Here is a 27964-nt window from a genome sequence, read left to right on the forward strand (position 1 = left end):
AGTGTCTTATGGTTTGTCTCCCTCTCTCATTTGCTCTGGTTTTATTTTTCCCCCCTTTTCCCATGATCCTCTGTTTTGTTTCTTAAATTCTACATGAGTGAGATCTTATAATAGTTGTCTTTTTCTAATTGATTTATTTCCCTTAGCATAATATCCTCTAATTCCATCTAAGTCATTGCAAATGGCAAGATCTCATTCTTTCTGATGGCTGAGTAGTATTCCAGTGTGTGTGCATGTGTCTATGTATGTTTGTGTGTATCTTTATCTATTGACCTGTTGATGGCCATCTGGGGTCTCCATATAGCTATTGTGGACATTACTGCTATAAACATTGGGGTGCAGGTACCCCTTTAGATCACTACATTTGTATCTTTGGGGTAAATACCTAGTAGTGGAATTGCTGTATCATAGGGGAGCTCTATTCTCAACTTTCAATAAAGACTTTAAAGTATAAAATTATATGACTTTAGGATAAGCTACTGTGACAGTAAAATGGAATAGAATTACAAGTTAAAGGAGAAAAAAAGTAATGTAAAATTTCTTGTAGTTAAAGTAATTTTACTTTTTTTGCTTATATTAATGGATAGATGCAGGTATCAAATTGGCATTCAAAGCTGATGTAACACTTGTATTTCAAAGTGTCAACTTCCTTTCCAATTTGTATGCTTTTATTTAATTTTCTTGCCTAGTGATCCTGGCTGGAACCTCCAGTACAACACTGAATAGAAGTGGTGTGAGTGGACATCCTTGTCTTATACCTGATCTTAGGGTGAAGACATTTAATCTCTTACCGTTAGATATGATGTTAGCTGTGGGGTTTTCACAGATGCTCTTTATCAGATTGAGGAGGCACCCTTCTGTTTCTAGTTTGTTGAATGTTTTGCATGGTGGTAGTTTAAAAGTTATTTCAGTGAGCAAGGGTGCAAAATGTTTGGAAGTTCAAGTTGAAGCTCCTTCGATGCTCTAGCCCTGCTATATCCACAGCAACAAGAATAGTCCTGTACATAGAAGAGGCCCAGCAAACAATTGAGGAGCAAACTTCCCTATCGCTCCCTTGGCATTTTATTCTCCAGTGATTCTATGGTGTCTCTGCTCCCCCTCGCCCCACCCTCCAATACCATGCTGTCTTATCTGGCTGGAGTTTTCTTTCTCCTCTTTCTATTCCCAGCTGACATCTATTCATGCTCTCCACCGCCATCCAGGTGTCATCTCATTCAAGAGATGCCTCTCTCCTCATCCTTCCTAGGACCTTGAGCTGAGTGGGCCTCTTTTTTGTGCTCCCACACATTAAGCACTGTGTGAATTATTTATTTATATGTCCATCCCCCACTAAACTAGGTGATATGGTGTGTAGCCAAGAGTGTGGATTCCAGAACCCAACGGCCTATATTCAAAACCCTGCCTCTTCCTTGCTTGCGTGAACTTGGTTGTGCCTCAGTCTCCTCATCTGCCAGAGAGGGTGATAATAACACCTATTTTTGGTAGAGTTGTTTTGACAGCTGAGGGACAAATAGTAATTATTATATGAGTTAGCTATTAAGTCCTAGAGGGCAAGGTGTTGGCTTTTTTCCTTCTCTGCTTCTCACGGCCCTGGCCTGCAGTGGATGCTCAATGAATGTTCATCACGAGGGTGATGTGGTGAGAAGTATCTGAAAGAAAGAAAAGCAAAATGGATTCAACATTGCATCGCAGGTAGAAATCAGAATTCAAGTGCATAAGTCATATTTCTATGTTTTTCCTATACTGCCTTTGCTCTGAACCTGAGATTGCCAAGCTGGAGAAATTAGATCGCTCTCATTACGTGCTTCCTCTCCCTGGGGTCCCCTTAGAGAGTCTAGGAGGTTTATGCCTTGCTCAGAAAATAGGGAAAATACGTTTGATCTTCAGTCCGTTGTTTTTATTGTCCAAGTCTGCATGGCTCCATGAACATATTTAGTATAGTGGAGCATCTTCGCCTGGCCTGGCAGCCTCAGAGGGGCACTCTACCTCATGTTGTTTACAATCTTCCTTAAAATATTTTGACATTCCCCATTGGAATCAAGGAAAGAGAAGCATAGTCTAGGTGAGGATGTTTTTCCGGTACTTACAGAAACTTAGAAAGAATTCAATGTATCCCTGTTTTGGCAACTCACCTAGAGGGGATGTGTTGTAAAACTTTTTTAATCCATTCCCCTAGGGATGGACTCTTTTTTTTTTTTTTTTAATTGGCATTTTTAAAGAAATGAATCCACCTTTTCAAAATAAAATACTTGGGCATATGAAAACTTTTGACAAAGACCGGATAACATTTGTAGATGCTAGTTACTTATAGTTACACCCAGGTGCGGCTTATATTCTAATCTGCAATTCCCAGGCCAGGAGTAGTTTGCGAACATTCTAATCAGAAGGTGGCTTCAACAAAGGGGTTCAGAGTCATCGATTACATAAATTCTGCCAACAGCAGCTTTAAAAAAAAATAACATCCATTACACAAATTAATAGGCAACTCATCTCACAAGTGGAAACCTGCTTCTAAAAAAAAAAAAAGGAAACCTGCTTCTGCTGACACCTCTGGTGTTGATCAGGATTGGAATAGCATAATGAATTATACAAAAGACCCTCTCTCTGGTTCCCTGATGCCTACTCTGCGGGTGACAGAGTCCTGCCTCTGTGATAGTTACCCCATGGGGAGGGAGGGGAGCAGTAAAGCTTTCACACAGTGGCCAGAGCATCCGAGAGGACAGAGACCTCAAAGAATGTACATAGTCACAGGAGCTGTTTTTGTGCCTGCTTGCAAACAAATGTTTGACAAATGTGTGTGTGCGGCAGATTTTAGTCTGCAACTTTTCATATGCGGGAGTGAGGATGTGAGGCAGACAATTCCTCATCCCTTCAAACTTCTCTGGAAGGTATCGTTAGCAACAAAAAAGAATGCAGAGTTGGATGTGATCAGCTCAGGCCAGCTTGCAACGCCTGGCTCTCTCCCCAGAGCACCTCCAGGAAGCAGAGCAAGGGCTCTACCTGTCTCTGGAACCACGGATCTCTGTAACCTCCTCATTGCTAGAGCATCTCCTCTCTCCTCCAACTTTGCTGCTGTGGACAGAGCATCCAAGAGGACAGAGCACGGAGACTGCAAAGAACTCATTTAGTTCCCCACTCCACCAAACCAAAGTTTTTATTCTTTTATCTCTCCTACCTCCTCTCCCCGACCCTTTGCTCCAGCACAGTTTCCTTGTGAAGCTTAAGCTTTTATGGGGGGAAAGAAAAAAAAGCCAGAAAGGGGATTATCTCCAAGCAGCTTTGGTTCTCAAGCCTTTTCAGGGACCAGGGAGCCCAAAAGGCTGGCTTACTTTGCTTGGAAAGTGCTAGCCACTTTGGGTGTATCATGTAGACTGCCCAGACAGGCTGTGCTGGATATTCTCTGTTTGCCCCTCCAGATGAACCCTCCACCCTTCTCCACCCTCCCTGTACCCTGGGAGGCTGGCTTGCCCAGACTGCATCACCCAGGCACCCTTGCCTTCTAACTTCCAGGTGGGTTCAGTCAATGGGAGGCACTAGTCTGAGAGGATAAGAGGAGAAAGAAATTGGGCATTTCATTTCCTGCTAGGCAGTGGTTATGTCCTTTTATCTTTTATTTATTCATGAGAGACACAGAGAGGCAGAGACATAGGCAGAGGGAGAAGCAGGTTCCCCACAGGGAGCCTGATGTGGGACTGGATCCCAGGTCCCCAGGATCAGGCCCTGGGCTGAAGGCGGCGCTAAACCGCTGAGCCACCGGGCTGCCCCGCCTCACTACAATTCTGATATGAGTTGAATTGTGTCCCCTCCCCAACAACAACAGAAAAGATATGTTGGAGTCTTAACCCCTCCCCTCAGTACCTCTGAAATTGACCTTATTCTGAGATAGGGCCTTTACAGAAGTAACCAAGTTAAAGGAGATCCTTAGAATGAGTCCTAATCCAGTATGACCGATGATCTTATGAAAGGAGAAATTTGGACACAGTTTGAGACATACATAAAAGAAACTAGAAAGAGACACAGAGTCCTCTAGAAGCCAAGGAAAGAGGACAGATCCGTCCCTCGTGGTCCCCAAAAGGACCCAGTCCTACTGACACCTGGATTTCTAGCCTCCAGAACTGTGAGATCATAAATTTTTGTTGTTTAAGCCACCTAATTTGTGGTACTTTGTTTTGGCAACCCTAAGTTGACCAACATAGGTATTATTGGGTTCCGGTTAACACCTCCACCCCTTGTCCCTTCAAGCCTAGGAATGTCAGTCCCTGGATGCCTCACCATCCCTTCTCCATTTCTCTTAACCTTACCCACATCTCAATCCTTTTTTTTTTTTCACATCTCAATCCTTTCATTCAATTCCCTTCGTTTGTTGAACATGCCATGTGTTTCCTGAAACTCAGCCTAGAATATAATTGTTTTCCCAATATAGTTCACAAAACTATGTAAGATTCTGTTGGGGTTCTCCAATTATGCAGACATCTACTAGGAATCTGCAAAATAAAGCATCTGATACAGTTCCACTTTCTTCCGTTGTCTGTTTCATCTCACAAATACTTTGGTTTTAATTCAGATCAAAACTTTGGACAAAGAATACAAATTTGTGGTAACCAAAGCAGGGAATGTTGGGTTTAATGAAATATATGTCCTAAACCTTAGGTGATCACATTTCAAAAACTTCAAAGACGCATTAAGGAAGATCCAAGGGAGTCTTCATAAATAAACTCCTGGGGAATGGGATCTTTTCAGAAATTAAATTCTGGCACTGCTTCATTCTCCAAATAATTCTACTTTTGAAAGAACTTGAGCAGGGGCACCTGGGTGGCTCAGTCAGTTAAATGTCTGCCTTCTGCTCAGGTCATGATCTCAGGGTCCTGGGATCTAGCCCTGCATCAGGGTCCAGGCTCAGTGGGGAGAGTGGGGAGCCTATTTCTCCCCCTGCTGCTTATGCATTCTTTCTCTCTGCCAAATAAATAAATAGAATCTCTAAAAATAAATAAATAAATAAATAAATAAATAAATAAATAAATAAATAAATAAATAAAAGAACTTGAGAAAAACAGTTGTTCAAGAGGGATATGCATGTAAGAATGGCCACCACTTGAGGAGGAAGGGTGAAGTCCAGAGTGGCACAAGCCCTCTGAAACTGGGGATGAGAGGGTGGGGAGTAATTTTTAAAGTTACTTTTAAAGCAAGAAGCACAAAAAAGGCAGAGGCTTTTTTTTTTTTTTCAAGTTTCTATTTAAATTACAGTTAATTAACATACAGCGTAACATCAGTTTCCGGAGTAGAATTCAGTGATCCATCACTTGCATGCAACACCCAGTGCTGGGTGCAACACCATCACAAATGCCCTCCTTTTTTAAAATTTTTAAAAAATTTTTTATTTTTATTTTTTATTATTTTTATTTTTTTTACAAATGCCCTCCTTAATACCCCTTTCCCATTAACCCCCCACCCCACCTCCCCTTCAGTGACCTTGTTTGTTCTCTATAGTTAAGAGTCTGTTTCCGGGTTTGCCTCCCCCCCACCCCATGGTCATCTGTTTTGTTTCTTAAAGGCATAGGCTTTAGAAAGGGGGGGTACAAACTAGCTCATATGAACAACTACACAGAGTTTAGAAAGTGTGGAGAATGAAGTACGCTGAAAGAATGGGGGGAAAAAACAAATGAAAAAAGGGCGAAATGGTCAATTCAGGGAACTTAATCCAGTGAACATGACACCGACTTTGGAAAAATTCTCAAATGGGTTGTTAAATAGTAAGCTCTTAGAGAAAGAAGCAATGATTACTCCGAGCCAGAATAGGTAGGTGAATTCATGCCAAGTTAAACGAATTTCCCTTCCGATGAATCTGCAGTAACCTACTTGGGTACTAGCACAGCTTCACGTTGTCCCTCTCATTGTTTTCTCTCTCTCGTCCAGAACTTTCTCATAAACTGCACATCACTTATTCTTTGATTAGACAGATATTTAAGCCCCTTAAGTGCTGGATACTATGCGAGGCACTGAGGATCAAGGAAAATCCAGGAAAGGAATCAAGGAAAATTCAAAACAGTGTCCTACCCTCATAGAGTTTACTTTCTGGTGGAGAGTACTTTGCCAATCTGGGACTTTTTCTCAGCCACTGCAGCTTTCCTGTCTTTTCTGAATCACACGAGGTTTTCCCAAGCTAGTGGAATCCTCAGGTTCCAGGGGTTCACTGTCTGCCCCAGCTCTCCTTTTGTTCTCAAGTAGAGTGGAGAGGAAACTGGGATGCAGTTTTCCTTGGCCAACAGGTGCTGTCCTCTTTGGCAATATGTCCAGAAATGTTATCATTCAGGTTCCATGCAACAGATATTAATTATCTAAATTTTGAATTTGGCAAACCTGCATTTCTGGCCTCACATGCCACTTGATCCACTTCAGTCGTTACCAGCCCCCGCCCCCGCCTTAGGATTCCAAACCTGTGCCTTTTTGCTCAATTGATTTTCTCATTCAGAAATGCCTAACATCTCCTTCTCCATCTATGGAAACCCTTACACATTTCCCAAGACCCACTTCAAAAGCTGCCTCCTCCCTGGCTGGATTTAATTATTTACTTTGCTCAATAAAATCCCGCCCAAGTCCCCATGCTTCACTTGCGCAGTACTATTATACTTTCATCTTCCCTTCTTAGTCAATTAATTACTTGTCCGTCTTCCCCATAGAGTCTAACTTCTTTCAGGGCAAAGGTCTTCAGAGCTGCCACCCTGTCCAGCGTTAGTGCTTTACAACAGGGGTTGGCCTAAGCCAAGAGGGATTGAAATAGTTGAAAAGGATCAACAGAAGAATAGTATTTCATGACACGTGAAAATTACACGAAATGCAAATGTCAGGGACCATAAATAAAGCTTTATTGGAACACAGCCCCTATTTTCTATTTCCCTTTTGAGCTCCAGGGGCAGAACTGAGTAGCTGAGAAAGAGATCCTATGGCCCACAAGCCATAATGTACTATATGGCCCTTTACAGAAAAACTTTGCTAACCTTGTTTTATGATACGGGTTTGATTATTGAATCTTTGCATCGGGACATCAAGATTGAGTACACATCCCCTTCAATTTTTAGTTTCTTTGTATGGTGGAGGTAATATTTTGCTTTTAGGTTGTCATAAATATCAAATGAGGTAATGCGCTTACAAAAGTATAAAGACATCCTAGGAGATAACTATATTTCTCATGTACTGAAAAGATGAAGTGTTAAAATGAGAAAACGCTGTTTTTATTCTCCCCCTTCCTTCCCTTACAGCCTTCGTATAAACTCGAAATTTCAAAAGAAAAACACACTTTTAAAGTTTTCACTTTTATTTTTTTAATTTATGATAGTCACACACACAAAGAGAAAGAGAGAGAGAGAGAGAGAGAGAGAGAGAGGCAGAGACACAGGCAGAGGGAGAAGCAGGCTCCATGCACCGGGAGCCCGACGTGGGATTCGATCCCGGGTCTCCAGGATCGCGCCCTGGGCCAAAGGCAGGCGCCAAACCGCTGCGCCACCCAGGGATCCCGGTTTTCACTTTTAGAGTGAGGAGGGAAGGTCACAGGCTCCCTCTTTCCAGTCTTCTGCGTCGCTCCAACTTTTCCTTCTTCCTCATTTACAATCCCCCCCCCCTTCTTTCTTTTCTTTCTCTCTCTCTCTTTCCTCTCAACAGACCCTCGCGAGAGCTCAGCGAAGAAACTGGGGCAGGCCTGACCAAATCCATTTTACAGACCAGGAAACTGAGGCGGACTCCGGGTGGCTGCGGAGCACTGACTCAGCACACAGGGAACCCTCAAAGCCACGCGGTCCTGCTCTCCTGAGCGGCAGCCGCCCCGCCGGCGGAACGAACCTGACCCCGCCAGGCTTCCAAGCCGGTTCTCCGCACCTGTGCGGCATTCACGGCGGCGTTCTTCCCTCCTCCCCGCCCCCGGTCCCGTACAGCCCCCCCTCTCCTGGCGAGCAGGTGGTAGGCTCCGCGCTCACCGCGCAGGCGCGCGCCGTCGTGGGGCCGGGGCGGGGCGGGGCCTGGAGGGCGGGGTGTGCGCCGGCTGGATTTTGGGCCGCGGCGGGAGCGGGAGTCACCGCCACTCGAGTGCGCAGGCGCCTGGCGGTTACCGGTCTCGCCATGGAGCGGAAAGGTGAGCGGTGGAGCGGCCTCTGCCACGAGGGGCAACGGCCGGCGGGGCGAGGTCCGGGTCAGCGCTGGAGCCCCTCCTAACCGCCGCGGTCCAGTCCCCGGGCGTGCGGCGCCCCCCCGCTGAGGTGGCGCCGCGCCTCACCCCCCGCCTCTGGGCTGCCGGTCCGCGCCCCTCAGCCCCGGCGTCCTTCCGCGCCGGCAGCCCTCGCCCCTTGTTCCCCGCCAGGCCGGCCCGCGTCCTGGGGCCGCTGCAGGGCCCGACGCTCGGCGACCCGGGCAGACCCCGGCCCGCCGGCCCCCTGACCCGGCCCGGGCCCCCGCCGGCGCCCCCAGCCTGGGCGCTGCTGTGCACCCGGGGGGCCGCCCGCCGCCCGGCCGAAGCCGCGGCGCTCGCCCCGGAGCCGCCCTTCAGGCAGGCCCCGCACCCGGGCCTCGCGCCCCTGCTGGGTCTCCGCCCTCACCTTGGTCGGCTCCTTTCCTCCACGGTCGCCCTTCATCCATCCCTCTCTCCTGCAGTGCTTGCGCTCCAGGCCCGAAAGAAAAGGACCAAGGCCAAGAAGGACAAAGCCCAAAGGAAGTGAGTCTCGTTCCTTCTTTGGATTTCCTCCCGCACCTCCTGCCCTCTGGTTTCACCTCTTGAACGTGCGCCGGCTTGGGGCGCCCCGCGGCCGCATGGCCTCGGAGTGGCCCCGGAGGGTCGCGCCTCCTGAACCGTGTGGAACGGAGCTGGTGTTGCTGAGGGCCGGGCCTGGGTCTCAGCGGCGCCGGGCCTGCTGGACAGGGCTGTCGGAGGAGGACCGGAGCCCGTCCGGTGCCTTAGCTCCCCAGCTCCCCCCGAGTTTGGGCCTCCCGGCGGGGCTGGTTGATCCTGATCAGTTTGTGGACTGTGGTCTCTTCCCTACCTGCTTCCCGGTGTCCTAACTGGACCCCTAAGTCAGCACGGTAGGCCGTTGGGAAGTTCTTAAAGTGAATTTTCCGCATTGGGGTCTGCCCGCCGCACGCCGTCTTTTGTAGACGAGGGCATGGAGCTTTCCCCCTGGGTTAAGTGCGGGCGGACCACTGAGGACACAGCCGGCGGCTGGTGCTGCTGCTCTTCTCTCCAAACCCTAAGTCCTCGCGCTCGGTGCGGATCCCTGCTGGAGTGGGCCTCACAGTAGTGACGGGAGAGCCCTTTAGCCACACCGCTGGTGAATCTGGTTTGGGGTGTTAAGTGCCTCAAGTCCGGTTTTATCAGCAGGATGCGTAACCGTGGTTTAGCGCTACTGTGGGAAACACAAAAGTTGGTCACATCTGAGAAACGCCCGGTAGAGGGCTCCTGCCAGCGAGGCTTAGTCTAAAGAACTTTAGCTCAAACCAGCGTTTACTTGCCGAGGGTCCTGAAAGTTGTCTTTTAGACAATTTGGATTGAAGGGGGGAAATGCATTATTTTCTTGACCCTTTTCCATTTACTTGTTGAATACAACTTCATTCTTGAGCTGGTAAAAGGAGCAGTTTCTGAGGTTTTCCTAGGTTACCTTTCTGAATGTTCCCACATGCGGGGTGTGTGTGTAAGTGTGGGTCTTGGTGGCTACCTAATGTTTGAGATGAGCACGTAATGACTTTTATCAATGTAGCTAACGTGGTAGGTGACCTCACCGCTTGCTCCATTTCTGTCAACTGTCTTACGAAATTTTTTATTTTGTAAGGTGCTTGGTAGGTAACCTATGCATTTAAATGTGAGTTTATCTACATGTGTTTGTGTGTGTTTGCCTCTTGATTATCCACATATGGATTATTCCAAAACTAGTTGTTTTTTTTTGAATTTTTATTTATTTATGATAGTCACACAGAGATAGAGAGAGAGGCAGAGACATAGGCAGAGGGAGAAGCAGGCTCCATGCACCGGGAGCCTGACGTGGGGTTCGATCCCGGGTCTCCAGGATCGCGCCCTGGGCCAAAGGCAGGCGCTAAACCGCTGCGCCACCCAGGGATCCCCCAAAACTAGTTTTTAATCCCAGGTTGGTTTAATGGAAATAGCTGAGGAGCTAACCTGGTTCTTGTCTCCAGTGGGAGTGTAAATGTTACATTTTTTTTGTATGTGCCTTAGTTTTGTTATTCCCTCTGGAGCTGATGTGAATGTTATAAAACGTTTTATTTTCTGATGTAGGGAGATGGTAATTTCATTATTTTCTGTATTGTTTAGGAATGATGTGTCCTGGTCTCTCCACTTGGAAATTAATTTTGTATTAACCTGAATAACCTGTCATTTGGGAGGAAAATATATCTAGGTGATACTCATTCATTAATTCATTCATTCATTCAACATGGGGCTTGAACTTACCACCCTGAGATCAAGAGTCGCGTGCTTTACCAACTGAGCCAGCCAAGCACCCTGATAATATATTTTTAGCACCAGATATTCATTACTTTTGGATTATCTATTTAGACGTATGCTTTATTTCTAAAGCCAAATATATGTGTTTTGGATTATCTGTTACTCCTTCCTTCACTGCTGGATAATTTGTGTTCATTATTTACATTCACAAAAGCAAGTGAATAGCACAGATAATCTAGCAGTTGTTTTACTGTATATTTCATCTTGTACAGGTTCTATGTATATGAAACTTTATGTAAATGAATCACCCTTGTTTACTTGTAGTTTCAGAGGTGTTTTATTTTTGTCTTCAGTTAATAGTTTTTCTTGACAATTTTACCTTTCTTATTTTTTAAGTAGCTGAAATGTCTAATTTTTTTTTAATATTTTATTTATTATTTATTTATTTAAGTCACAGACAGAGAGAGAGAGAGGCAGAGACACAGGCAGAGAGAGAAGCAGGCTCCATGCACCAGGAGCCCGATGTGGGATTCGATCCCGGGTCTCCAGGATCGCGCCCTGTGCCAAAGGCAGGCGCCAAACCGCTGCGCCACCCAGGGATCCTGAAATGTCTAATTAACTTAGGTTAGAATACTGTGTCAGAAGTTCAAGTCCCACCTAACTCAAGTAACTTGACTTTGCTCCCTGACTTCTGACTGCATTCCGGACTTCCAGTCATTTTGCAAAAGCAAGCTAAGATTAGTATCTTTTTTTTTTTTTAATTTTTTTTTATTTATTTATGATAGTCACAGAGAGAGAGAGAGAGGCAGAGACACAGGCAGAGGGAGAAGCAGGCTCCATGCACTGGGAGCCTGATGTGGGATTCGATCCCGGGTCTCCAGGATCGCGCCCTGGGCCAAAGGCAGGCGCCAAACCGCTGCGCCACCCAGGGATCCCCTAAGATTAGTATCTAATCTAGTTGGTTACTAGATTAGTCAGGGAGAAGGTCTGAGGAAGAAGTATGCCATAAATTTGGTCTTCAAAGTGAGTCAGATCTGGTTTGAATTATGATTTTGCCACTTTTAGCAATCTGACCTTGGAAAATTTAGTTAAGGAAATGGTCTTCTATGTTGTTATGACTGGTAGTTTAGTCATGGCAAAAACTGATTAAAAAGTTACAGAAGCTAAGCGTTTATTTATTTTTATTTTTTTAAGATTTTATTTATTTATTCATGAGAGATACAGAGAGAGGGAGAGGCAGAGACACAGGCAGAGGGAGAAGCAGGCTCCATGGAGGGAGCCCCACATGAGACTCCATCCCGTGTCTCCAGGATCCCGCCCTGGGCTGAAGGTGGCGCTAAACCGCTGAGCCACCCCGGCTGCCCAAGTTAAGCATTTAAATGAAGAATTTTAGAAAACTTAGGAGTACAGCTGTAACCACATCTTAGTAATTTAGTCAGTCATGGTGTGGTACCAGTGGAAAGGATTTCAGTCTACTAATTTCGTAGATCTTTTTTTTTTTTTTAATTTTTATTTATTTATGATACTCAGAGAGAGAGAGAGGCAGAGACACAGACAGAGGAGAAGCAGGCTCCATGCACCCGGAGCCCGATGTGGGATTCGATCCCGGGTCTCCAGGATCACGCCCTGGGCCAAAGGCAGGTGCTAAACCGCTGCGCCACCCAGGGATCCCTAATTTCGTAGATCTTAAAACTAGAACCTACATACATGAAATAATATGTCCACGGAGCTGGAGCTGTTTGTAGTTGGATCAGAACTGGGATCCAGGGCTCCTACCTTCCAGGTCAGTGCTCTCTAGTATTTCCTTTGGGTTCTTTCACTGTGCTGAAAGATTGGACTTTGGGGATTTCTAGTCTATTTTGAAGAATTTTGTCTCCATTTCACTTTTTCAGACACTGTACTCTTTACCAACATATATCTGGGTCTGATATATCCATCCCAAAGGCCTCAGTACTAACCATTGCTATCTCCAAGTGACAGTTCCTTTTGATACGTCTGGGAGGACAAACAAGGTAGAAACTGAGCAAACTGGGTCTTCTTAATAAAGTACCTCAGGATGCCTGGGGTAAAGTTTTAAGTACCCTTTCATGGCCTACTGGCTAAAAGGGCACAATTCTCTGTTGTCTTTTGGTCATTTGGTTTTCAGTATATATACACTAATAGGTGTGTGCTTTTATCTGCCATAAGCTTTTATAATTTAACACATTTTATGTTTGCTTTTGGCATTATTTCTATGGAACATAATTCCAGAATGGATTTCTTATCTAATGATTGTATTACTTAGCTTAGGATGTTTGGACAGTAATTTTTAATTTCTTTGCAGTTAAAGAACTTCGTGGGTTTAGTATAAATTTGGTAGTAAAATTATTTGACCTGGAGAAGTGATTTTGCTCATATTTGATCTATGGAGTCAAAGGAGAGATGGCTTTATTTCCTAATTTTCCAAAAAAATGAAAAAAAAAATTTAAACTAATTGTTACATTGAAAATTAAGAAGAAAAGATGGGGACACCTGGGTGGCTCAAGTGGTTGGGCGTCGTCTGCCTTCGGCTCTGGACGTGATCCCGGGATCTGGGATCGAGTCTTGCATCGGGCTCCCTGTGGAGAGCCTGCTTCTCTCTCTGCCTATATCTCTGCCTTTCTCTCTCTCTGTCTCTCATGAATAAATAAATCTTTAAAAAAAAAAAAAGATGGTTGAAAATGTCTAACATTTTTATCTAGTTAGTAGAGTACATAAACTTGAAACTTTTTTTTTTTTAAAGATTTTATTTATTTATTCATGACAGTCACACAGAGAGAGAGAGAGGCAGAGACATAGGCAGAGGGAGAAGCAGGCTCCATGCAGGGAGCCCGACGTGGGATTCGATCCCGGGTCTCCCGGGTCTCCAGGATCGCGCCCTGGGCCAAAGGCAGGCGCCAAACCGCTGCGCCACCCAGGGATCCCGAAACTTTTTTTTTTTTAATTAAATGGTTTTGGATGCTTTTTACACTTAACAATGTACCTTGGATCAGTTCTTTATAGTATAGCCTTACTATTTTTTTTTTTTAAGTCTGCCTCTTTCATGAGGCTTAGAAATGATTGTGTATGGGGCACCTGGGTGGCTCAGCTGGTTAAGCAAGCCTCCGATTCTTGATCTCAGCTCAGGGCTTACAGGTCTTGATTCCTTTTATTTTTTAAAGATTTTATTTATTTATTCATGAGAGACACAGAGAGAGAAGCAGAGACACAGGCAGAGGGAGAAGCAGGCTCCATGTAGGGAGCCTGATGTACGACTCAATCCTGGGATTCCAGGATCACGCCCTGAGCCTAAGGCAGGCGCTAAACTGCTGAGCCACCCAGGGATCCCCACAGGTCTTGATTTCAAAGTCGTGAGTTCAAGCCCTGTGTTGGGTTCCAGGCTGGGCATGGAGCCTGCTTAAAAAAATTTTAAAAAGAAGAATAAATGATTCTGTATCATGACACAGTGAGTAGCTTCATCTAGTATTCCATCATTCTGTTAATTGGTATATCATTATTTATATTAGCGCCTATTAATAAACATTATTTTTTTAAAGATTTGTTATTTATTCATGAGAGACACAGAGAGAGAGGGAGAGGCAGTGTCAGTGACACAGTGCCTGTGTCAGGGAGAAGCAGGCTCCACGTAGGGACCCCGATGTGGGACTCGATCCCAGGACTCCAGGATCACGCCCTGGGCCGAAGGCAGGCACTAAACGGCTGAGCCACCCAGGGATCCCAAACATTTATTATTCATATACTCAAGACAAAAATGGAATCATTGGGTATACTTTTCCCCCCAGCTACCATAGCATTAAATATTCCACATCCTTTTCAGTGTTCTAGTATACGTTGTTTCTAGTTCTTCACAATTCATAGTGAAGATGAATAAGCTTTTGGATAGCCATTGCTCATGTCAGTGATTATTTACTTAGGATAAATTCTTAGAAATGATATTACTGGTATGTACATTTTAAAGGTTTTTAAATTTGGAGCGCCTGGGTGGCTTAGTTAAGCATCTGCCTTCGGCTCAGGACCAAACCCTGAGTCGGGCTCTCTGCTCATCGAGGTGTCTGTTTCTTCCTCTCTCTCTAACTCTCCCTATTTCTCGTGCTCTTTCTCACAAATAAATAAATAATAAAGGTTTTTAAATTTATGTCATCAACAAAGTTTTCTCCAGAGACATTAACTAGTTTAATTAGGAATTAACTAGTTGGATTTTCCTAGTCATTAAACAAATAATTTTTGAACATCTCCCATATCCCAAGCAGTTTTCCATCCCTGTAATATGTCAGTGAAGGAAGAGCATCTTTGTCCTTGGAAACTTTATTTTCATGGAGGTGGGGGCAGAGAATAAACAATGTACATAATAAGTAAATTACGTGGCATGTAAGGCAATAAGTTGGAAAAATAGAGGAAGATAAGGCAAATTGAGAAGTGGAGAGGAGGGTGCAGTTTAAAATAGGGTAATTGAAGCCATACTGAGAAGATAACACCACGTAGGGAATGAAGGAAGACTGTTCCAAGCAAAGGGTTGGAAGTGGGAATATTCTTGCACATCCTGCTTGGCCAGTAGAACTGGGCAGTGTTACTTAAAAAGTTTCCCAAATTTGGTAATTGATAAGGTATCTTGTTATAATTTCTGTTACAATAAGGTGGGCCATTTCTGAGATGTATTTATTGGCCTGCTCCTATCTTTTACCCATTTTTATATTGGATTGTTGATCATTTTCTTGATCTTAAGAGCTGTTTAAGAATATACCTTTTGTCATGTGGCAGATTTATATTTCTCAGAATGTTGATAGCCTTTCTGATTTCATTTATAGTGTGTTTTTTACATACATTGATTTTTTTTTTAAATGTGGCAAATCTTTTTTTTTTTTTTTTTTTTTTTTATGTATGTATTCATTCATGAGAGACACACAGAGAGGCAGAGACATGGGCAGAGGGAGAAGCAGGCTGCATGCAGGGAGCCCGACTTGAGACTATCCCAGGCCGCCAGGATCCCGCCCTGGGCTGAAGGCGGTGCTAAACCCTCTGAGCCACCAGGGCTGCCCCAAATCTGTTTTTTCCTTTGCTTTTCATCTGAAATTTTCAGTGTCAGTTATCATTAAATAAAGTTTTATATTTGTGATTCCATTGAAATATGTGGTTGCAAAATTGGATTTCTAGAATTGCAGTTGTCAGAAATCGTTTCTTGTCCTCTTTTCTTCCTTAGTAAGTTTATATAATGTTGGTAAATTTTGTTTACATTAGTCTTTCTGGTATAATGGAGAGTCCATTAATAGCAGAGGCTTGCCAGAATACTATGTTCCTTTAGAATATTTGAAACAGGCAATTTATGGAAGTGTCAAAGTGGTGGGTACTTAGAAACTCCTTTATGAAAAATGAAGAAAAGACAGGCTAGTCAACTGGACTCAGTTTTTACTATTTTTTTTTTTTTTTTTTGACATGGTGAGATAACTGTGGCAATGTTTTTTTCTCCTCCATCTTAGGGAGACTTCTTGCTCCATGTTCATCTGATCTTCTCTATCACTAATGGGAGATTAAGGACTCCTATATTGGCTAACGTATTATTTTAATGCTTCTCTGACTGTAACTGAATTAATTCCATACAAGTAAAAAAAATTTGGATAGCCAAGAGGGTATTTTTGAACTCATTTCCAGTACAATGCAAATAATGATTTAGCTAAGGTGAGAAGATAACTAGATGTATTTGTAATCTTGGAGGGCTTTTTTTTCCCCATTGAATTTGAGATGCAGTTTTTTATTTATTTACTTATTTTTATTTTTATTTTTTTAAGATTTTATTTATTTTTTTATTTATTCATGAGAGACCACAGAGAGAGAGAGAGAGAGGCAGAGACACAGGCAGAGGGAGAAGCAGGCTTCATGCAGGGAGCCTGATGTGGGACTCGATCCCGGATCTCCAGGATCACACCCCGGGCTGAAGATGGCGCTGAACCGCTGAGCCACCAGGTCTGCCCTATTTTTTTTTTTTTTTTTAAGATTTTATTTATCCATTCATGAGAGACACAGAGAAAAAGAGAGAGAGAGAGGCAGAGACACAGGCAGAGGGAGAAGCAGGCTCTGTGCAGGGAGCCTGATGGCAGGACCCGATCACGGGTCTCCAGGATCACACCCTGGGCCGAAGGCAGCGCTGATCCACTGAGCCACCTGGGCTGCCCAGTCAGTTTTAAATTACACCATTTTATGTACCACGTAGGAAAAATACTACCACTTAAAACTGATCATTCACTGTAAGATGCATCTTGATTTCAGACATATGGGTATGGTTGGGAGACCTATTTGTGTTTGAATTTGTGAAATGCAATACTTCCAATGAAGGGCTTGGCAGCATTTTGTCTTTTTAAAAGCTTTATTGTGGAAATTTTCAAATGTATACAAACAAGAAAATGGCAAAAAAAAACCCTTGTGTAACCATCTCAACTTTAACAGTTACCAACTATGGCTACTGTTTGATCCTTATTCCCTTCTACTCCCCCTATTTTATTTTATTTTATTTTATTTTATTTTATTTTTAATTAATTAATTAATGATTATTTATTCATGAGAGACACAGAGAGAGAGAGGCACAGACACAGGCAGAGGGAGAAGCAGGCTCCATGCAGGGAGCCCGATGTGGGACTTGATCCCGGGTCTCCAGGATCAGGCCTTGGGCTAAAGGCAGCGCTAAACCGCTGACCCAGGCTGCCCCCCTTATTTTATTTTATTTATTTTATTTTATTTATGTATTTTATTTTTTTTATTTTTATTTTTTTATTTTTTAAATTTTTATTTATTTATGATAGTCATACAGAGAGAGAGAGAGAGAGAGAGAGAGAGGCAGAGACATAGGCAGAGGGAGAAGCAGGCTCCATGCACCGGGAGCCCGATGTGGGATTCGATCCCGGGTCTCCAGGATCGCGCCCTGGGCCAAAGGCAGGCGCCAAACCGCTGCGCCACAAAGGGATCCCTTTTTCCTCTATTTTAAAGCAAACCCCAGATATCATATCATTATGTAAGATACAGACTCTTAACTTTCTTCTTCTTCTTTTTTTTTTTTAAGTTTTTTTTTTTTTTTTTTTGACAGAGAAAGAGCACAAGCAAGAGGAGTGGCAGGGAGAGGGAGAAGCAGGCTCTCAGCTGAGCAGAGAGCCTGATGGGGGCTCAGTCTCAGGACCCTGGGATCATGACCTGAGCCCACGGCAGTTGCTTAACTGACTGAGGCACCTAGGCACCCCAACTCTTTAATTTTCTAAACATAGCTACAGTATTATTTTCACACTTAAAAATTTTGAACCGGTAGCCCCGATGGCGCAGCGGTTTAGCGCCGCCTGCAGCCCAGGGCGTGATCCTGGAGACCCTGGATCGAGTCCCACGTCGGGCTCTCTGCATGGAGCCTGCTTCTCCCTCTGCCTGTGTCTCTGCCTCTCTCTCTCTGTCTCTATGAGTAAATAAATAAAATCTTTAAAAAAATTTTTTTGAACCACGGTCTTTTTTTTTTCCCCCAAAGATTTTATTTATTTATTCATGAGAGAAGGCAGAGACCTAGGCAGAGGGAGAAGCAGGCTCCCTGTAGGGAGCCTGTTGTGAGACTTGATCCCAGAACTCCGAGATCATGCCTTGAGTTGAAGGCAGATACTCAACCGCTGAGCCACCAAGGTATTAATATCAAATACCCAGTCAGGGTTCAAATTTTAATTTTGTTTGAATCAGGATTCATAAGGTCATTCATTATATTGCTATTGTTTGAAAAGTCTTGGTCTTTTTGTTTTGTTTTGTTTTAAGATTTTATTTATTTATTCATGAGAGAGAGAGTGAGAGAGGCAGAGACACAGGCAGAGGGAGAAGCAGGCTCCATGCAGGGAGCCTGACATGGGACTCGATCCTGGCTCTCCAGGATCATGCCCTGGGCAGAAGGCGGCGCTAAACCGCTGAGCCCACCTGGGCTGCCCTCTCTTGGTCTTTTTATCTATAGGTTCTTCATGTTTTTTTTTTATTTTTTTTTTTCTCCTGCCATCTTGTTTTTGCTAGACTGCTTCATAGATGATGATGTATATACTTCTACTAGGAAACACCTGCTGTCTGGTTAACTTTTTGTGATGTTAGCGACCACTGATTATTGCCTAGATCCATTTTATTTAGGGTTGCAAAGTGTTAATAATTCTGTTCTTTAATTTATTAATTGTATTGTTCTGTAAAGAGAAACTTTATCTCCTCCCTTTGGTTACTCAGAGAGACACTAAATATATGTAAGACGCAGGGTATATATTTGATAATTTCTGGTTTTCATATAATTAGAGTCCTAGCATCCTCCATAGTGATCAATAAAGATTTATTTTTTTTAACATATTTTATTTATTTATTCATAAGAGGGGGGAGCAGAGACACAGGCAGAGGGAGAAGCAGGCCCCACGCAGGGAGCCCCATGTGGGATTCGATCCTGGGTCTCCAGGATCACGCCCTGGGCTGAAGGTGGCGCCAAACCACTTAGCCACCGGGGCTGCCCTATTTTATTTTTTTTAAGATTTTATTTATTCATGAGAGGCACAGAGAGAGAAAGAGAGAGAGAGGCAGAGACACAGGCAGAGGGAGAAGCAGGCTTTATGCAGGGAGCTGGACCTGGGACTCCATCCCTGGTCTCCAGGATCACACCCTGGGCTGAAGGGGGCGCTAAACCGCTGAGCCACCCGGGCTGCCCTAAAGATTTATTTTATTTTTATTTTTATTTTTATTTTTAATTTTTATTTATTTATGATAGTCACAGAGAGAGAGAGAGAGAGAGGCAGAGACATAGGCAGAGGGAGAAGCAGGCTCCATGCACCGGGAGCCTGATGTGGGATTCGATCCCGGGTCTCCAGGATCGCGCCCTGGGCCAAAGGCAGGCGCCAAACCGCTGCGCCACCCAGGGATCCCTAAAGATTTATTTTAATATAAACTCAACAGATTTAAACATTTGTGGTTCAGTCCATTGTAGTTATTTTTTTTTTTTCCTGGTACAACTTTATGGAGGTACAATTTATATACCATGACATTCACCTGTTTTACATGTATAATTTAGTGGTTTTTAGTTTGGTCAGAGTTGTGTAACTATCACCATGATCTAATAAATTTGAAACATTTTCATCACCCCAAAAAGAAACCTGTACCCATTAACAGTCACTCCTCATTACCCCCTAACAGTATTCTTTTTTTTTTTTTTTTTTTTTTTAATTTTTATTCATTTATGATAGTCACACAGAGAGAGAGAGAGAGGCAGAGACACAGGCAGAGGGAGAAGCAGGCTCCATGCACCGGGAGCCCGATGTGGGATTCGATCCCGGGTCTCCAGGATCGCGCCCTGAGCCAAAGGCAGGCGCTAAACCGCTGCGCCACCCAGGGATCCCTCCCTAACAGTATTCTACCTCCAACCCTAGGCACTGACTAATCCACTTTGTGTCCCTAAATTTGCCTAGTCTGAACAGTTCATATAAATGGAATCATACTAGTAAGTGGTCTTTTATTTATTCATGACAGAGAGAGAGAGAGGCAGAGACACAGGCAGAGGGAGAAGCAGGCCCCATGCAGAGAGCCTGACCTGGGACTGGATCCTGGGTCCCCAGGATCACACCTTGGGCTGAAGGCGATGCTAAACCTCTGAGTCACCCGGGTTGCCCAGTATTCATGTATTTTGTAGCATGTATAGTTATTTTTAGTGATTGTCCCTTCTTTGGCCAGTTGGAGTCCCTTTGCAATGGCCTAGCCCCAAAGTCCATTTGACTCAGTCTAAGGCATCTTTGATAACTTTTTTGCTATCTGGTATGACAATTTGTTCATATTTACCTTGTGGTACATTTTCTGCCTAGACCAGGAAATAGCCCTTTCTCTGTGAAGCTTTTTAGTGGGAAATGGCTTTTCAAGATCACAATCTAGGCACTTCATGACTAACTCAGTAGGAAGAAACACTTTGTTTCGAGGCCTTATTTGTGATTGGAGCTAGAAAATAAGTTGTGTTTTTTTCTTTTCTTAAAAAAAATAATGAGTTCATGTTATACTTAAAAATCAAAATAAATGACCCAGGGACTTTTCCCTTAATCTTCTTTGATTTTACATCTCCAGTCTCTAACAATGAAAACCCCTAGTTTTCAACAGTGTCTACATGATTAACTTGTTTTCCTTTTCCCATAGTATAAATACAAAATAGTCTCAGAATGACAATGCCAAATCTACCACCAGCAATATGATTATTGAGGAAAGCTAATGGTTTGTTGTTGTTTTATTGTTTTAAACCTTAGGGTATATTTCCCTAAGGGTATAGTCAAATGGCTGAGTTTTTTTTTTTTTTTTTTTAAGATTTTATTTAGGGATCCCTGGGTGGCGCAGCGGTTTAGCGCCTGCCTTTGGACCAGGGTGCGATCCTGGAGACCCAGGATCGAATCCCACATCAGGCTCCCGGCATGAAGCCTGCTTCTCCCTCTGCCTATGTCTCTGCCCCTCTCTCTCTCTCTCTGTGTGTGACTATCATAAATAAATAAAAATAAAAAATAAAAAAGATTTTATTTATTTATTAATGAGAGACACAGAGAGAGAGGCAGAGACAGAGGCAAAGAGAAGCAGGCTCCTTGCAGGGAGACCTCGATCCCGGGTCTCCAGGATCGTGCCCTGGGCCGAAGTCAGGCACTAAAACCGCTGAACCACCCAGGCGTCCCAAATTAACTGAGTTTTAAAGTTACTTGGGCCAGTTCCTTCCTGTGTAATTATGTTACTGCCTGGTTAACACAGATTTATTTGTCATTTTACATCATCTTCGGCATTTTTCCCCAAAGATTCCAAGTCTTACAGAATTTGGGTCACCTGTGTTCTTAATTTAAAATGAATATTGTGGGCAGCCCGGGTGGCCAAGCGGTTTAGTGCCTTTCAGCCCAGGGACTGATCCTGGAGACTCAGGATCGAGTCCCACCTTGGGCTCACTGCACGGAACCTGCTTCTCTCTCTGCCTGTGTCTCTGCCTTTCTCTCAGTGTCTCTCATGAACAAACAAAATCTTTTAAAAATAATGATAAAAACAAAATGAATATTGTATGTAATTTGTAATTGTGTTGATTTATTTTTAGAATGTGGCTTAGAAGCATACTCTGAGTAAGCCAAAAGAGGATAGTGATTATTAGAATGTGTGGAGTAGGCCTCCTCCTTTATATCTGAAGAAGAAAAGACTTCTTAGCACTCGTCCTGTGAGATGAGCCCAGTGTAACCAGATCGTCAGATTTTGTTTTTTCTTTTTTAAATATTTTATTTATTTATGAGAGACACAGAGAGGCAGAGACATAGGCAGAGGGAGAAGCAGGCTCCATGTGGGCAGCCCAGTGTGGGACTCAATCCTGGGACTCCAGGATCAATGTGGGACTCAGGATACCCTCAGCCGAAGGCAGAAGCTCAACCACTAAGCCACCCACATGTCCCATCTTCAGATTTTTCAACAGACTCTGGAAATCTTTGTTTTCATGTGATTCTCCAGATTATTTGTTTATAGCTATTTTGATTATTTTTTTCTTTTTCAGTCATTGTAAACAAAAGTTCAGGGGCAGAATTTGGCTTCTAGTCTGGAGTTTGTAATCTCTGCCATAGATTCTGAACAGGATGAGGGTTAGGCCTTAATAGGCCTAGGCTTAATGCTATCTCAAGTACCCTTTCCTAAAGTTAGAGTAGACACAATTGTGGAAGAGCCCTGTGGTTCTGTGTACTCTTGCTGGAGAATTAACTTTGGGAATTTGAAAAAAACCCATGATACCAGCTGTGTAGACTGGAGTATCTAGTTTTTCAACTCTTTTGACAAAATGATTTCAGAAAGTTATCAGAAGCCACAAAATAAGTTAAATATACTTTGTTCCTTTGCAGAGAAAATTCGTCGCACTGGACACAAAAGTCGGTTGGCAGGAGCTAGCTAAATAAAAATCATGTTCGGGGGATCCCTGGGTGGCTCAGCGGTTTGGCGCCTGCCTTTGGCCCAGGGCAAGATTCTGGAGTCCCGGGATCAAGACCCGCATCGGGTTCCCGGCATGGAGCCTGCTCCCTCTGCCTGTGTCTCTGTCTCTGTCTCTTTTCTCTCTCTCTCTCTCTCTCATAAATACATAAATAAATAAATAAATAAATAAATCTTAAAAAAAAGAAAAATCATGTTCATTTGTCATGATGTGCTTTCAGTTGTGTAGATGAAGATTAAAGTCAGGTGTAATGTGTTGCTCTTGGGTAATATGTTTATTGGTGGCTTAAATACTTTGGACAATATGGATGGGTATTTTAGGATAGCTTGTAAAGAAGTTTGAGAATGTTTAATACATAGGTTTTTTTTTTTTAAATATTTTTTTATTTTAAGTAATCTCTGTGCCCAATGTGGGGCTTGAATTTAGAACCCCGAGATCAATAGTTGCATGCCCCACCAACTGAGCCAGCCAGACTCTGCTTACTACATATTTTTACTACTATATATAGAAATTGTAACCAGTAGTGATGTACAAACATCAATGCCATTAAGTTTGGTGTTGGTAGGTACCATGAGCCACGTTGATGATCTTTGTGTATTTAATTTACTCAAATTCTAAAGTTTTTGTTCTGAGTGGCTAGACATTTTTTGAAAGGCTGCCAGAACTTTGGAGGTGATTTTGAGAACCTTTGTTTCCTGAAATACCAAGGTAGTCTTATTTTGTAACTGATTATAAATGTAATTTATGGCAACTGTATCTTCTCATTCACTTTGCCTTTAATTGTGGTGCTGTTCCAGTTTGTGAATGTTCTTGAAAGTCCTTTTAACCAAGGAGTTTGATCAAAGATGTCAGGTTCTTTTTACAATGTGAGCGTGATGGCGAGGTCCCTTGATATTCCTTTTCCCTTCGACACCTACCTGTGCCTTTGAGAATAGGTTTAACAGAAGTTGTATTTTGCATTTTTTCTTTGCTAATATTATTAATAGTACAATGTGATTAAATTAGGTGACTTGTGCTCATCATGTTTCTAAGTGGAAGGTTAGAAACATGTATTCATGGTACACGTTCTCTTTACCAAAAAGAGCTTGTCCATTTAAATCACACAGTCCTGGGTTCCAGCTTTCCTTCTACGCCATTGCTGGGTGAACTTGGACAATGTCATTTGACTTCCCCTGAGTCTGACTTGGCTTATCTGTAAATGCTGAGATTCTGAGGGTGAAGTTGCATATGAGTGCCTAGCCTAGCACTAACTAAAGTGTTCTGGTGGTTACTTCCTTCCCTCCTCATGCTTTCTTCCTGACCTTAGGTGATTTTACCTTTTGACTTTTATGTGACATTTCTTACTATTATTCGTTATCAAACAAATGGTTTTAACTTCTCTGTTGGTGTTTCCTCTATATGAATCTCTAAATATAAAGTCTAATTTGGGGTATAATTGCCTAAAGATTGGGGTTCATTTATATTTAATTAATACTTGATAAACTTAGGCACTCAAACTTTTATTTTGATGGTACCAAACCCTAGCTCCAGTTTAGGATTCCTGAGTTGAGATTACTACTTGAATATGTCTCAGAAGTTAAGTTCAGCTTGTCAATTTGCAAAAGAAAGAAATAGCTGTCAGGAAAAATATGTATGGAAAAGTAGTGGGAGAATTTGAGTTCTTATTGAACTCTACTGTGTTTAGGTGCTGTAACTTAAAATAGTATCTTATTAAATTTTTGCATCAGATCAGGTACTTCAGAAGAGATACAAAGATGATTTCAAGTAGGGTCAGCTCTTCTCAAGGGGAGATGAGCATACAGACAGGATTTTCTCTTTGTATTAGTTTCCTAGAGTTACTGTAACAACGTACCACAAACTGGGTGTCTTAACCCAAAGAAATTTATTGTCTCACAGTTCTGGGGGCTACAAGTCAGAAATCAAGGAATCAGTAAGGTTGATTCCTTCTGAGGGCTGAGAGGGAAGGATCTGTTTTAGGCTTCTGTCCTTGTCTTGAAGATGGCCATCTTCTCCCTCCGTATCATCTTCCCTCTGTGTGTGTCTTGATTTGTATCCAAATTTTCCCTTCTTAATAAAGACATTGGTTGTATTGGATTAGGGTTCATCCCAAGGACTTCATTTTAGCTTGTTCACCTCTATAAAGATACTATCTCCAAATAAAGTCACATTCTGAGATACTGGAGGCTAAGCTAACTCGGCGGGGGAGATACAATGCAACCCGTAACACAGTCCCTAGAAGACAGTTCTCTATATTAGATGATCCTACAATTATTCATTCCCCATAAGTCAAAAGAAATGAAGACTAAAGTTTACAAGTAAACTAGAGTTGCTAGGGTGCTTTCTCTAGTCAGCTTTTTAGTTTGTCTTTTGAAGCCAGAACTAAATCATTTATAAGACCGAAAACCCAGTATCTTCAAATCAGTTCTTCCTCCTGGATTTCAGTTTTATTTTGATCAATTCCAGATTAAACTCCAGCATCTCTCACCTCTTCACTCAAATGTCACAATCCAATTTGAAATAATGACAATCTACTCTGTCCCCTTGCCTTAATTTTTCTTCATAGCCCTTGTTGTAGTCTGGCATTATAGAACATGTATCTCCTTGAGATACATTGAGATAGGACTTTGATGGGACTTTGCTGACCCAACTTTAGTTATTCATGGCAGAAACTCAAGAACCAGATAGATTCAGATATTGAGGGCTATTTTTTGTTACCCCATGCTCAAATGTAAACATGATGAAGACCGTGGACTACTACTTCTTTTTTTTTTTTTTGCTCATGGCTGCATTTCCAGTGCCTAGAAAAGTGCCTGACACAAATACTTAGTAAAAATTAGTTGGCTAACGAACAGATGATTGCTTATTTGTTTTCCTTTATTCCTACAGGCAGTGCTAAAATTTATGTATCAGTCCCCTGTACTAAGCATAGGATAAGCATATAAAGTCTATGTTCTCTATAACGTAGATTTTTTTTCCCCCGTCCTCTCTTTATCCACTGGGCTGAAGAACAAAGCTTCCTGAATTTGCGGTTTATCCAAAGTCCTGGAGCTCTGGTAAACTAAAGAGCCAGGATCAAACCTAAGTCTCCTGGCATCAGAGGCCTTGCTTATAACAACCACCTTTCCAGTGTCTCCTGTATCTTTGGTTTCTACTTCTGTTACCTTTTACCACCTTGACCAAAGAATTTTTCTAAAGCGCTGTTTTTATAAGGTCCCTTTTGCTGCTTACCTGTTTTGATGACTTCCACATAAAATAAGTCAGTGCTGGGACATTTAAGATTTAAGGCTCTTTGCAGTCTCCTTCCATTAAGGGACTGGTTTGGGGTGTAATGGACAAACGAAGTGTGGTAATACCTAGGGATGAAAGAGAAGATAGATACATGCCTTATGTGTATCCCTTTTCTAGGCATTTGGGATGCAGACATTGAGCAAAATAAAGTCTGTCCTCATGAGACTTATATTCTGGGATCGTGGGAAGGAAGACAAGAAAATGTCAAGTGCTGAAGAAAAATAGAGCAGGGTAAGTGGGTGGAGGGGAGAGCATGCAGCCACCTGCTATTTTAAATAGGAGTGTTGAGAAAGTTCTCTGAAAAGGCAACTAAAGAGATATGGTCAGAGATGGGTTTGGGGGCAATGAAAAATTGGATCATGAAAGGCTATGTAAGGCCGTTGTGAAAGCATCTGTTTTGAATGTAGTAGTTGCCTGGTATTGGTGCTTTTTTACAGATCAGTTGTGTTTTTGTTTTCTAAATATAATGAAGTCTAAAATGCTGTCTACGGAAAACCAGGCTGCTGGGATTGGGAGATCGATCACAGAGTGCCATCTACTGGCTGTTTATCATAGACGTGGGTGAGCCTTCCAGACAACTAGGCTCTACAGTAGTTTTGCTAGCTCAGTCATGTAAATGGAAAATGTGTATGCCTGAAGAAAACTTTTGTTTTTGAACTATTTAAGAGTTAGTTACAGACATTGACCCCCATACTCCTAAATACTTCATGTATTGCCTTAGAACAAGAATGTTCCCTTATATAACCAGAATAAGAAATAAAACATTGATACAGTATTAATACTTAATTTGGATCTTTTTCAAATTTTGCCAACTGTCCCAATGTCTTTATAGAAATAAAGTTTTTTTTTTTTTTTTCCCCTGGCCTAGTATCTAACCCAGGAACATACATTGCATTTTGTTTTTAAGTCTCTTAAAACTAGAATAGTTCCGGGATCCCTGGGTGGCGCAGCGGTTTAGTGCCTGCCTTCGGCCCAGGGCGTGATCCTGGAGTCCTGGGATCGAGTCCCACATCGGGCTCCCTGCGTGGAGTCTGCTTCTCTCTGCCTGTGTCTCTGCCTCTCTCTGTGTCTCTCATGAATAAATAAATAAAATCTTAAAAAAAAAAAAAAAAAAACTAGAATAGTTCCATAGCCTGCCTTTGTCTTTCCTAACATTGATATTTTTAAAGAATATAGGGGGGATCCCTGGGTGGCGCAGCGGTTTGGCGCCTGCCTTTGACCCAGGGCGCGATCCTGGAGACCCGGGATCGAATCCCACATCGGGCTCCCGGTGCATGGAGCCTGCTTCTCCCTCTGCCTGTGTCTCTGCCTCTCTCTCTCTCACTGTGTGCCTATCATAAATAAATTTAAAAAATTAAAAAAAAATGTTTAAAAAAAAATAAAGAATATAGGGTATTTTCTAGAATGTCCTTCAGTTTGGGTTTGTCTGTTTCTTCATGATTCAGGTTATGCATGTTGGTACCACCTAAGTAAATTGTATCTTCCTTGGTGCATCACATCAACAGACACATTATATCTGTCCCAGTATGGGTAGTGTTACCTTTGATTGCTTGGTTAAGGTAGTGACTACCAAGTTTCTTCAGCATGTTTTTCTCCTTTGCAAATCATAAATTCTTTGTGGAGAGATACTTTGACCTGTGTAAATAACTTTTTCCTCATTAAAAATTCACTATTTTAGTATCCTTGTTGATTCTTGCCTAAATCAGTTATTATGACAGTTGTAAATGGTGATTACCAAATGATTCTCCCATTTCCTTCTATAGTTACTGGTCAGCATTCTGTTACTACAAAAAACTTTCCTCCTTCCGTATTCAACATTGGTATGATCTTAGGGAGTCTGTTTTATTCAGTCAATTTTAATCCAGTACCATCATTATTTGATGCTCATACTCTTTCATATTTGGTCAGTGGGAGCCTCTTCAAGCTGGCACCTTGTCTTTCAACAAGTCTCCTGCATTCTTTTTGAGCACTTACATACTTTAGCACAAAGTGTTCGAAGTTCATCTTGTACTTTGTGTGTTGCAACCCTGGGATCAGTCCTTTCTCTAAGGAGCCCTGGTTCCTTTTAGTAAAGATTGGTATTTAGAAACCAATATTAGGGTATGATTTTAAGGTCCTCAAAATTTTATGTTGTACAGTATGTTGGCATACTAGTAGGTTTCTGTGACATCACAGTCAGTTCTTTATTTCCAATGAAAATCTCAGGTGGCAGAACCTGTGATGATCTCACACCTTTGGCATTACTCTACATTTAGTAGGCTACTGAAGCGATGGTAATTAAT

At 42.6% G+C, this 27964-nt stretch overlaps 1 protein-coding gene and 1 long non-coding RNA gene across 2 annotated transcripts in view; one reads left to right on the forward strand and one right to left on the reverse strand.

Annotated features, from left to right (window-relative positions):
• Nucleotides 1–470: 470 nt before the first annotated feature.
• LOC140637145 (uncharacterized) lies at nt 471–27829 on the reverse strand. The gene is made up of 3 exons (XR_012034394.1): nt 27223–27829; nt 25623–25747; nt 471–1649 (listed from the first exon to the last, which is right to left on the reverse strand). It is a non-coding gene; the product is annotated as an uncharacterized lncRNA (long non-coding RNA).
• Nucleotides 8095–27964, forward strand: part of SRPK1 (SRSF protein kinase 1) — a 93121-nt gene continuing 73251 nt past the window's right edge. Inside the window, 2 exon segments of the mRNA XM_072833286.1 lie at nt 8095–8185; nt 8188–8698. Coding sequence (XP_072689387.1) covers nt 8110–8185; nt 8188–8698 — 587 coding nt within the window. The 5' untranslated portion in view covers nt 8095–8109.

The sequence above is a fragment of the Canis lupus genome, chromosome 7 (assembly GCF_048164855.1).
Source record: "Canis lupus baileyi chromosome 7, mCanLup2.hap1, whole genome shotgun sequence".
Taxonomy (NCBI): domain Eukaryota; kingdom Metazoa; phylum Chordata; class Mammalia; order Carnivora; family Canidae; genus Canis; species Canis lupus.